Raw genomic sequence first — 13,003 nt, 5'->3', positions numbered from 1 at the left:
TTTTGGCAAATGGGTACACTGTACATGCTTAGGCCACATTATCCAAATACAGCTGTCACAACTCAGGGCAAAAAATGTCAATTCAAGACTTTTGTGAAGAACAGATTTCAAATAATATTTTAATGGAAGTGTTAAAAGACAAAAACAATTCAAAAGATTAGCTTAATTGTGTTATTGCAATTTTTATTTAACTTGGTGTTTAGACTCTTGAAATTTCAAATTAGAGAAAAGACCTGCAGGTGAAAAACACTGAGAAAATTGAATGTCCAGATACACAGGAAGCGACCAGTTTATATCGGCAAAAGCCAGAAAAATGGACTTGGGAATTTGCGATGGAACAAGCTGAACCAAAAAGACAATGTGACAACAGGTGGGAGCTTAGAGAGTGGATGACATTAAAAAGCATTAGTAACAAGTGGGGGAGAAAAAAAAAGAATGCAATATTAAAACTTAGGAGAAAAAACTTGCCAAACTGGGAAGAAGACTAAAGACAAATCAAATACTGGGAGCAGACCTTAAAAAGGAAACAGAGGCATTTAAAGAAAATGAGTTCCACTTAAAAATAATAGAATGGAAGTGAAAGAGCCCCAGAGTGCGGCTAAAAAATTTATAAGTAGAGCTGTGTTTAAAGAAAGGCAAAGCAGGAGTTAAAAGGTATAAGCTATAGAGAAAAAAAATTAGCAGCAAAAAAGAGAAAAACCCAAATAGTGAAAGTGAATAAAAATTAAAGAGGACTGGGAATATAAAAATTATTGTGGGAGATGCATATTGTCATCAATCCAGAGTGTGGATTATACCTGAAGATATTTTAAAATCAAGTCCATGAACTAAGCCAGGTATAGCATTAAAGAACATAGGCATAATTGAACGTTGGCCCAGCATTAGACTGCAGTGAACAATATTTGGAATCAGAAACCTTTTACAGACAGCAATAACCAGTACTATTAGCACCATTGGGTAATAAAATAAAAGGGCAATCTCCTGAACAAAGAGTGCTAGAAATACTTTAATGGATTATTTAATAAAACGTGAGAAAAATATTTTGAATATAACTGCTTGCTTATGTTGAGGAACAAAAGATGTATCCTAATTTTAGGAAGAAACAAATTAAACAATTACCTCAAGGAACTGAGCCTTGCCTCAATCAGGAACTTAAGCCTTTCAATTGGAAAACTAATGGTCTTAGTGCAGGTGCTTGGGCTGCTATAACATAACTACACTTGCGATCACAATTACAGTCTGTAAGTGACAAAGGAATAATGTAATAATAATAAACCACAGATCATGTTCTCAACACCATCGGCCACCTCTATTACCACTACTACCCAACTGAGTATCAGCTGATCTCTTCTCAGAACCAGGGGTAAATTTCTGGTAGTTCAATTGAGATAATTCCATGACAGTCTGTTTGCAACCTTGATCCTGAGTTGAGCTTCTGACCTATATTCACACCATCATTAAGACCACCTATGTAGCATCGCTCAACTTCACCTGTGTCTCAGTTCATCAGCTGCTGAAACCCTCATCCATGCCTTTGCTTCTTCCAGATGTCATGAGGATATGCTCCATTATTTTTGAAAAATATGATCTTTCAGCTGACTGAAAATTTTGCAATTTGAAATGAGACAGAACAAACTATTTAAAAATGCAAGACCATCTTCCAAAGTGGAGGCGAAAAACAAACAAGTCAGTCTAAAGGGAGTGCAGAGAGAGAGACATTTCCTATCATTCAAAGACCCATCGAAACTTGTCACTGTCTAAGTGAGAGATGTTAAAATGCAAGTGCTGAAAATTGAAACAGTTGCTACAGACAGACAGATCCACCCAAAACCTCTTGGAAACACACAATGGACGAAGTATAACAGGCCAGGCTGCAGCCACTGCAGAGAAATTGCAAAAAAGATTTCAGTACAAGAGACAGGCTGAAAGCTCTCTCTCAGAACAAATGTATAGCTCAGTTGGGAGACAACTCAACAAGAAACCTACCAGTGATCCAAGATTTCGTAATAACTGTACTTTCCGGATTTAGTGGTTCATAAGTTTGTTCTTTCTTTAACTCATGAATACATTGTTTGATTGGCTCATTTTTGCTCTCTGCATAAATAGTTAAATACATTCTGATTTGGAAAAGGCATAGCTTTGAGAGAAAGAAACTTAAGCCTTTGTTGTGACCAACCGAGGCGGCAGAATAGAATGCAGCCAGTTCAACCCTTCTCACCTGGTCATAACATAGACTCCACAATTCCAACGCATTCATGGCTGGTCTCCCACATTCTACCCTCCATAAAACTTAGGTCATCCACTGCTCATCCGGGCAGCTCACTACCACCTTCTGAAAGGCAATTAGGAATGGGCAGTTTTTAAAAAATTAATTCATGGGATGTGGGTGTCACTGGCTAGGCTAGCATTTATTGCCCATCCCTAATTGACCTTGAGAAGGTGGTGGTAAACTGCCTTCTTGAACTACTGCAGTCCATGTGGTGTCAGTACACCCAGTGCTGTTAGGGAGTGAGTTCTATGATTTTGACCCAGCGACAGTGAAGGGACAGCGATATATTTCCAAATCAGGATGGTAAATGGCTTGGAGGGGAACTTCCAGGTGGTGGTGTGCCTATGTGTCTACTGCCTTGTCCTTCTAGATGGTAGTGGGTTTGGAAGGTACTGCCTAAGGAGCCTTGGTGAGTTTCTGCAGTGCATCCTGTAGATGGTACACATTGCTGTCACTGTGTGGTGGTGGAGGGAATGAATGTTTGTGGATGGGATGCCAATCAAGCAGGCTGTGGGACGTCAAAAGTTGAGTTACCCGTCACAGGATTCCTAGCCTCTGACCTGCTGTTGTAGCCACAGTATTTATGTGGTTGCTCTCGTTTAGTTTCCAGTCAATGGTTACCACCAGGATGTTGATGGTGGGGGATTCTGAGATAGTAATGTCATTGAGTATCAAGGGATGATGATTAGATTCTCTCTTGTTGGAGATGGTCATTGTGCTACAAAAGTACCAGGCAATGTTCCTCGCCACTTATCAGCCCAAGTCTGGTTATTGTCCAAATGCAGCAAAACCTGGATATGGACTGCTTCAGTATCTGAGTCGTGAACGGTGAACATTGCTCGCACATCCCCACTTCTGACCTTATGATAGGAAGGGAGGTCGTTGATGAAGCAACTGAAGATGGTTAGGCCTAGGCCAATACCCTGAGGAACTACTGCAGTGATGTCCTGGAACGGAGATGACTGACCTTCAACAACCATTTTCCATCATGCCAAGTATGGCTCCAACCAGCAGAGAGTTTTCCCTGATTCCCATTGGCTCCAGTTTTGCTAGGACGCCTTGATGCCACACTCTGTCAAATGCTACCTTGATGTCAAGGGCAATCTCTCACACACCTGGAGTTCAGCTCTTCTGTCCATGTTTGAACCAAGGCTGTAATGAAGTCAGGAGCTGACCCCGGCGGAACCCAAACTGAGCATCATTGAGCAGGTCATTGCTAAGCAAGTGCTCCTTGACAGCACTGTTGATGATCTCTTCCATCACTTTACTAATAGAGAGTCGACTGATGGGGCTGTATTTGGCTGGGCTGAATTTGTCCTGCTTTTTGTGTACAGGATATGCTTGGGCAATTTTTCATATTGTTGGGTAGATGCCAGTGTTGTCACTGCACTGGAGTAGCTTGGCTAGGGGCACGGCAAGTTCTGGAGCACAAGTCTTCAGGACTATTGCTCGAATGTTGTCTGGGCCCATAGCCTTTGCAGTGTCCAGTGCCTTCAGCAGTTTCTTGATATTACATGGAGTAAATCAAATTGGAAGATGACTGGAATCTGTGATGCTGGGGCTCTCTGGAGGAGGCCAAGATGGATCATCCACTCAGCACTTCTGCCTGAAAATTGTTGTGAATGCTCCAGCCTCATCTTTTGCACTAATGTGCTGGGGGCCCCCATCGCTGAGTATGGGGATATTTGTGGAGCCTCCTCCTCAATGAGTTGTTTGTCCACCACCATTCACAACTGGATGTGGCAACACTGCAGAGCTTAGATCTAATTTGTTGGTTGTGGGATCGCTTAGCTCTGTCTATCACTTGCTGGTTAGCCTGTTTGGCATGTAAGTCATCCTGTGTTGCAGCTTCACCAGGTTGATACCTCATTTTTAGGTATGCCTGATGCTGCTCCTGGCATGCCCTCCAACGCTCTTCATTGAACCAGGGTTGATCCCCTGGCTTGGCGGTAGAGTGGGGGGGGGATATGCTAGATTACGAGGTTACAGATTGTGGTTAAGTCCAATTCTGCTGCTATGATGGCCGACAGCACCTCATAGTTGCCCAGTCTTGATTTGCAAGATCTGTTCTAAATCTATCCCATTTAGCATGGTGGTAGTGCCACACAACACAATGAAGGGTAGCCTCAATGTGAAGATGGGACTTCGTCTCCACAAGGATTGTATGGTGGTAACTCCTATTGAGCTGTCATCAACAGATGGCAGACAGGTTGATGACAATGAGGTCAAGTATGTTTTTCCCTCTTGTTGGTTCCCTCACCCAGTCTAGCAGCTGTGTCTTTTAGGACTCAGCCAGCTTGGTCAGCAGTGGTGCTACCGAGCCACTCTTGATGATGGACATTGAAGTCCCTCACCCAGAGTACATTCTGTGCCTTTGCCACCCTCAGTGCTTCCTCCAAGTGGTGCTCAACATAGAGTACTGATTCATCAGTTGAGGATGGGGCAGGAGGGTGGGCAGTGGTGGTAGTACATGGTAATCAGGACAGGACATAGCCAGAGATAGGGATGGTGGTGTCTGGGATGTTGTCTTTAAGGATGTTTCCAAGAGTATGACTATGTCAAGCTGTTGCTTGACTAGTCTGTGAGACAGTTCTCCCAGTTTGGTACTAGCCCCCTGATGTTAGTAAGGAGGACTCTGCAGGGTCGACAGGGCTAGATGCCTAGGTCAATGCTGGGTGGTCCATCCAGTTTAATTCCTTTTGGACTGTGGGTCTGGAGTCACATGTAGGCTGGACCAGGTGAGGACAGCAAATTTCCTCCCCTAAAAGGACATTAGTTAACCATTGGGTTTTTACGACAACCAGTCATTTAAAGTTCACCATTAGACATTTAATTCCAGATTTTTATTAATTTCAAATTTCACCATCTGCCATGGTGGGATTCCAACCCAGGACCCCAGAGCATTACCCTGGTTTACTAGTCCAGTGACAATACCACTATGCTACCACCTCCCCCTTACTATCCCCTACATTCAAGAGAACATCACTTGGTGGCTGCAAAATCTTGTCCTCTCACTAGGTGAAAAGTTAGACAAAGTGGGGCCGTAAGGGGCATTTTTGAAAAAGACAAGGCCACCACAGAAATCTGAGACTCAGTTAACTTCAGCACTGTGTCAAGTGCAATAGTGCCACCAGCTGACAGAGAATGTACAGCACAGGCTAATACCCAGTAATGGGAAACTATACTTATGAAGAGTTTTGAGTTATCAGAGTCAAAAAGACAAGTGACATAGTTAAGTAGTGTATATTATCATCTCAGGTCCTAATATATTATTTCCACTGACAGTTAAGTCATAACAGGTGGTAATCAATTTTTAAAAAATCATTAAGTGCAACAGGGAAGCATAAATTTCTCAGAGGAGTGACATCTGGAATGTTATACCAGTGAGTGATAAAGACACCACCAATGAATATATATGAAGCAATAAAGAAAAGGCTATAGGGAGAGCACCAGGCAGTGGAGTTAGTTTTGGTTTTTCATCAGAACTGTTTTGAAGAAAGGTCCTCTCGACCGGAAACGTCAACTCCACTTTTGTTTCCACAGGTGCTACCTGAGTATTTCCAGTATTGTGTGTTTTTATTGCAGGTTTCCTGCATCTGCAGTATTTTGCTTTTACATTTAGGTTAGTTTTGGGCCGCTTTAATTTATACGGCTCTTCTTTAACGTGAACAAAATGACCAGCAGACCAACGCAGAGGAACATCAGATTGTCTTGACATTAACCCAGCAGGAACCCTGCTTTAACCAACTGACTGACTGGAAGGGAAGCATCGGGCTCCATAGTAACCACCTCCTCTCTGGAGGAAGTGAGGCCAGTTATGACTTCAGCAAAAAGCTGTGAACAGACAGCAGGTCGCTGCATTCAGCTTCAGCCCTTCCTCTTCGGGCTGACTTCATCTCAGTCACCCCTTCAACTCATAGAAAACAAGATGGTCCGGGGGAGTGGACTTCAGCAAAAACAAAAGCGCGTCCTCGAATCCTGGAGACCCTCCCGTTGTTGAAGGGGCGAACTTATCGCAGGGAAGAGGCGGAGGGGCCGGGGGACTCTGTTACCTCGATGACGTTGCCCTCCTGGTCAAACTGCGGCCCCAGTTTCGAACCCGTCCGCAGCCGATGGAAAACCGAAGCAGCTGCCATCACGCCCCGTCATACCACGTGACCCTCCTACCGCACTGCACTGTGGGGTAGTGCGAGCCGCGTGAGCCTTTAACTCCACCCCTCCCCGGTGGCTGGGACGCGCGCTTGGGGGGCGGGGTCTGAGTGACAGCTGCGTGCGCAACATCAATGATGGCGCAAGTGATGTGCGTGATGTTTGTTGCTCATCTCCTCCCTCCACACCCTCTTATATATGAAACCTCCAGAATGGAACCTTAATCAAATCAGAGTAATGAAGTAAACGGTACTGTGGATGTATAAGGTAGAACTTTTTCTGGCAGGATATAAACCATTGATCTTCAAAATGTAACTTCTTAAAAATTAGATATTATGAGCTCTCTCTCATCACTCCTCCAAAAGGCAGTTAAAAATTCTCAGAAAGCATTTTGAGATAAACTAGCAGCTTTGTAATTAGATCACTCAAGTCAGAGTTCAGTAAAACGATGATGTTACATGGATAAATAAATGTAGACATGGAAATTTAAATTGTGGCAAGAATATGAAAACTGGAAAGTCATGTGGAACAAATCAAGTGTGTGAAGGTGTAAAATTGTTAATATTTTACTGGATGGCCTCCCATGACATTGCATATAGTAAGTCAGAGAATTATAGGTTCTTTTCTGTCTTTTTACCGTTTGCTGATAACACGCAATGTGATCTCCATCATTTTTCTTGACACCACCACTATTTTGGCAGACTGTCTAACGCAGTGTTTCGAAAGAGCTGCAATTTTTCTATCTAAACATCGGGAAGACTGAAGTCATCCTGACAAGCTCTGTATCCTTGCCATCGATTTCATCTGCCACTCTGGCCACTGTTTCAGACCAGACTAGACTTACTTACGAACATAAGAAGTAGGACATTAGGCCCCTCGAGCCTGCTCCACCACTCATGGCTGATCTGTTTGTGTTTTGAATTTCACATTCCCATCTACCCCTGATAACCTTCGATTCCCTTGCCGAGGAAGAATCTATCTAACTCCGCCTTAAAAATATTCAATGACCCTGCCTCCACCGCCTTCTGAGCAGAGAGTTCCAATGTCGCACAGCCGTCTGAGAGAAAAAAATTCTCCTCCTCTCTATCCTAAAAGGGCAACACCTAATTTTAAAACAGTTCTGGACTCACCCACAAGAGGAAACGTCCTTTCCACATCCACTTTGTCAATACCGTTCAGGATCTTATATACTTCAATCAAGTCACCCCTCACTCTTCTAATCTTCAGTGGAAACAAGCCCAGTCTGTCTAACCTTTCCTCATAAGACAGCCCACTCATTCCAGGTATCAATCTAGTAAAACTCCCCTGAACCACCTCTTGTGCAATAAATAAGGAGACCAAACCTGCACATGAAATTCGAAGTGTGGTCTCACCAATGCCCTGTATAACTGAAGCATAAAATCCTTACTTTTATGTTCAATTTCTCTCGTAATGAAGGATAGCATTCCATTGGCCTTCTTATTTACTTGCTGTATCTGCATACTAACTTTTTGTGACTCATGCACTAGAACACCTAGATTGCTCTGCAGCTCAGAATTTTGCAATGATTCTCTGTTTAAGTAATACTCTGCTTTTTTATTCTTCCTGCCAAAGTGAACAACTTCACATTTCCCACATTATACTTCCATCAACTATATTTTTGCCCATTCACTCAACCTATCTGTATCTGTCTTCAATCTCATGTCCTCTTCACAACATACTTTCCTAACCAGCTTTGTGTCATCTGCAAATTTAGCTATCATGCCTTCACTCCCCTCATCTAAGTCATTGATATCAATTGTAAAAAGTTGAGGCTTCAGCAGAGACCCCTGCGTTATTTCACTCAGTACATCATGTTTTCTGCCAGACAGCCAACCTTCTATCCATGCTAATACATTACCCCCAAACCATGAGCTTTTATTTTCCGCAATAGCCTTTGATGTGGCACTTTATCAAATGCCTTCTGGAAATCCAAGTACAGCACGTCTACAGGCTCCCCTTTATGCACAGCGCATTTTACTCCTTCAAAGAACTCCAATAAATTGGTAAAACAATATTTCCCTTTCACAAAACCATGCTGATTCTTCCCGATTACTTTGAGTTTCTCTAAGTGCCCAGCTATAACCTCTTTAATGACCGATTTTAACACTTTCTCCATGACAGATGTCAAGCTAACTGGCCTATAGTTTCCTGTTTTCTGCTGCCCTCCCTTCTTGAACAGAGGGGTTACATTTGCTACTTTCCAGTCTGATGGAACCTTTCCAGAATCTAGGGAATTTTGGAAAATTAATGCCAACGCATCTACTATCTCATTAGCCACCTCTTTTAAGGCCCTAGGATGAAGTCCTTCAGGACCAGGAAACTTGCCAGCCCGCAGCTCCATCAGTTTGCTCAGTACCATGTCGTGAAACTATAATTTTTTATATTATTGTGGCTTATTGTGTGTGAGTATGAATGGTTCTGTCTGTGTGATTTAATTGAATTGGAATCAGATAGACTGCAAGGTTGAAATTATCGAAGGAAGTTAGGTATAAAAGGCATTTGAAATGCTAATGACTAAACATGGATGAGGGCTTAGTATGTAGGGTGTGAAGGTAATTTGCATTTTAAATAAGTGAAGGATTTGATTAGGTTTCAAAGGGATGATGGGGTGTTTACAATTAACAAGATAAGCAAGGCCAAGCAGTATGTTCATTTTTCCCAAAGGTACTGACCATATTGGCAACATGAAAGATTTTTATATTATGGGAAACGTAAATTTCCAAAGACATTTGGAACAATGGAATTTACAGATTAAAGAGAGAGAAACATATATATAGAAGGATGGAAGGCTGTGTTGGAGGGCCATGTAAGATCTAAAAGGACCATGTAAAACAACCTTGGGAAAAAGCCTCCAGCCACTTTGGCAGAAGTCTGCTGTGTCCAGTCACAAAAGTTGGAGAAATGCCTTTGGCATTCTGGTGTTGAGTGGGTGCTGTGCTGAACTTGCTGGATTGCCTATCTAAATTTAAAATCTATTTTTGACTGTTGCCTTAAAGAGGGTGTGTAGTTGGGAGTCAGTTTAATTAGGAATTTTGGTGTTTGTTATTGTATTAATGAACTGTAATCTTATGTATGTGCTTGAAATCTTTTCTTTTGTTAATAACTGTTTTAATTTTTAAAATCTCTAACTGTGTTAGTGGACTCATTATGACTCATAGTGCACACATCTTCTCGTAATAAACACAAATTGCAAAACCATTGTGATAGTGTGGCCAAGTTTCCCTTGTGGATTTGGTCCGCCTGGCACACATCACCTACCACGTCATAACAACTGCTTCCCTAGTGATTGTAATTGCACCAAGTTCCCGTCTCCCTTCCACTTCCTGATTTACAGCTATTACTGGAATGTTTTTTGTATCCTCTATGGTGAAGACAGAAGCAAAATATTTGTTCATTTCATCCAACATTTCCTTATTATCTACTATTAACTCCCCATTCTCACTCTCTAGAGGACCAACACTCACTTTGCTTACTCTTTTCCTTTTTACATAGATCTAGACACTTGTGCTATCCATTTTTACATTTCTAGCAGGCTTCCTCTCGCACTCTAATTTCTTACTTCTGATTAATGTTTTAGCCATTCTCTGCCGTTCTTTATATTCTGACCAATGATCTGACCTGCCATTCATCTTTGCGCAGTTATATGCTTTTTCCTTTAGTTTGATGCTTTCCTTAATTTCTTTAGTTAACCACGAATGGTGAGTCCTCCCTTTAGAATTTTTCTTTATAGTAGGAATATACTTATTATGGGTATTCTGAAATATCCCCTTAAAACGCTGCCACTGCTTCTCTATTGATCTATCCCCTAGCTTTGTAGACCATAAGACATTGGAGCAGAAATTAGGCCATTCGGCCCATTGAGTCTGCTCCACCATTCAATTATGGCTGATAAGTTTCTCAACCCCATTCTCCCGCCTTCTCTCCGTAACCTTTGATCCCCTTACCAATCAAGAACCTATCTATCTCGGTCTTAAATACACTCAATGACCTGGCCTCCACAGCCTTCTGTGGCACTGAATTCCATAGATTCACCACTCTCTGGCTAAAGAAGTTTCTCCTCATCTCTGTTCTAAAAAGTCTTCCCTTTGTGCCCTCGGGTCCTATTCTCTCCTACTAATGGAAACATCTTCCCCACGTCCACTCTATCCAGGCCTTTCAGTATTTTGTAAGTTTCAATCAGATTCCCCCGCATCCTCCTAAGCTCTATCGAGTATAGACCCAGAGTCCTCAAACGTTCCTCATATGTTAAGCCTTTCATTCCTGGGATCATTCTCGTGAACCTCCTCTGGACCCTCTCCAGGGCCAGAACATCCTTCCTGAGATACGGGGCCCAAAACTGCTCACAATATTCTAAATGTGGTCTGACCAGAGCCTCATAAAGCCTCAGCAGCACATCCCTACTTTTATGTTCGAGTCCTCCGAAATAAATGCCAACATCGCATTTGCCTTCCTAACTACCGACTCAACCCGCAAGTTAATCTTAAGAGAATCCTGGACTAGGACTCCCAAGTCCCTTTGCATTCCAGATTTCTGAATTCTCTCCCCATTTAGAAAATAACCTATGCCTCTATTCTTCCTACCAAAGTGCATGACCTCACACTTCCCCACGTTGTATTCCATCTGCCACTTCTTTGACCATTCTCCTAACCTGTTTAAATCCCTCTGCAGCCTCCCCGCCTCCTCAATACTACCTGTCCCTCCACCTATTTTTGTATCATCTGCAAACTTAGACAGAATGCCCTCAGTTCCTTCATCTAGATCATTAATGTATAAAGTGAAAAGTTGTGGTCCCAACACTGACCCCTGCGGAACTCCACTAGTCACCGGCCGCCATCCTGAGAAGGACCCCCTTATCCCCACTCTCTGCCTCCTGCCAGACAGCCAATCTTCTATCCATGCTAGTACCTTGCCTCTAACACCATGGGCTCTTATCTTACTGAGCAGCCTCCTGTGCTGCACCTTGTCAAAGGCCTTCTGGAAGTCCAAGTAGATAACATCCATTGGCTCTCCTTTGTCTAACCTGATCGTTACCTCCTCAAAGAATTCTAACAGATTTGTCAGGCATGACCTCCCCTTGATGAAACCATGCTGACTTTGCCCTATTTTACCATGTACTTCCAAGTATTCTGAAATCTCATCCTTAATAATGGACTCTAAAATCTTACCAACGACCGAGGTCAGGCTAATCGGCCTGTAATTTCCCATCTTTTGCCTCACTCCCTTCTTAAATGGGGGTTACCTTAGCAATTTTCCAGTCCTTTGGGACCCTCCCTGACTCGAATGATTCCTGAAAGATCACCACTAACGCCTCCACTATCTCTTCAGCTATCTCCTTCAGAACTCTGGGGTGTAATCCATCTGTTTTCCTAGCACCTTCTCCTTGGTAATGCATCCCATTTTTTTTGTATTAATAATAATAGTTATAATAATAATAAAATAATAATTGTATCCCATTTTACCAGCTAGCTCAGCTTTTATGCCCACGTAGTTGCCCTTATTTAAGTTTAAAATACTAGTCTTAGACCCACACTTCTCCCTTTCAAACTGGAAGTAAAATTCAAACATATTGTGGTTGCTGCTACCAATGGGTGCCTTCATTCGGAGGTCATTAATTAATCCTGCCACATTACACAATACCAAGTCTAATATAACCTGCTCTCTGGTTGGCTCCGGAACGTGCTGCTCTAAGAAACTTTCTCAAAAGCATTCTATGAACTCCTCATCCAGGCTACTACTGCCAATCTGATTTTTCCAGTTTATATGTAGATTAAAATCACCCATAATTATTGCTGCCACTTATCAAAGGCATCCAATATTTCTTCTTGTATACTTTGTCCTACACTGTAGCTACTGTTAGGGGGGCTGTGGACCACTCCCACTAGTGACTTCTTTCCCCTACTATTCCTCATCTCCACCCAAACCGACTCTACATCCTGATCTCCTGAATCAAGGTCATCTTTAACTATTGCACAAATGCCATCCTTGATCAACAGTGCTACCCCTCCACCTTTACCTATTTTCCTATTCTTCTTGAATGCCATATAACCCCCAAAATTCAGGACCTAATCCTTGTCACAGCTTGGCATCATATTCAATCCCACACTGAATTTGCAACCCCGTTTCCTTTCCATCACACAAAATACCTATTCTCAATTCCATAACGTTGTCCATCTTTACTCCTACCCAGCCCATCTACAGCTGCAAAATGCAGATCTGAGCCCCACTTCAGAGACTTGAGAACATTGGAGTGAAGGACCTAGGGAGTGCTGCAACACCTGAGGTGCTGGATTTTTGATTAAGCTTTAAACCAAGGTCCAATTTGTCTTCTCAGGACGTAAAAGATCCTATGGTGCTTTTTAAAGAAGGGGTTTTGTACTGGTGTCAGTTTTTATCACTTAACAAATGTCATTAAAAAGAATTATCTGCTTACTTATCTCATTGTTGCTGTGAAACCTAGCTGTCTGCAAATGGCAAACACGTTATCCCACATTACAGTAATAACTGCAACTCTGAATTTTATTGGCAGATGAGTAAAGTCATACTGTGTCTTTGACACCTCCAGTC

The 13,003-nt window shown here is 42.4% G+C and overlaps 1 protein-coding gene across 3 annotated transcripts in view; it reads right to left on the bottom strand.

Annotated features, from left to right (window-relative positions):
* The window catches only part of ccdc93 (CCC complex scaffolding subunit CCDC93), a 58,435-nt gene extending 51,985 nt beyond the window's left edge, over positions 1-6,450 (bottom strand). For 2 of the 3 annotated variants that reach the window (XM_078552401.1, XM_078552402.1), the window contains exon 1: positions 6,322-6,450. In XM_078552401.1, the coding sequence (XP_078408527.1) occupies positions 6,322-6,405 (84 nt within the window). In that variant the 5' untranslated portion in view covers positions 6,406-6,450. Of the gene's footprint in view, positions 1-2,218; positions 2,315-6,321 lie in introns of those variants that run through there. The other variant, XM_078552403.1, reaches the window with a different exon arrangement.
* Positions 6,451-13,003: the final 6,553 nt, after the last annotated feature.

Source organism: Cetorhinus maximus, chromosome 11 (genome assembly GCF_964194155.1).
Source record: "Cetorhinus maximus chromosome 11, sCetMax3.hap1.1, whole genome shotgun sequence".
Lineage (NCBI taxonomy): Eukaryota > Metazoa > Chordata > Chondrichthyes > Lamniformes > Cetorhinidae > Cetorhinus > Cetorhinus maximus.
This window is presented reverse-complemented; position numbering and strand designations above follow the sequence as displayed.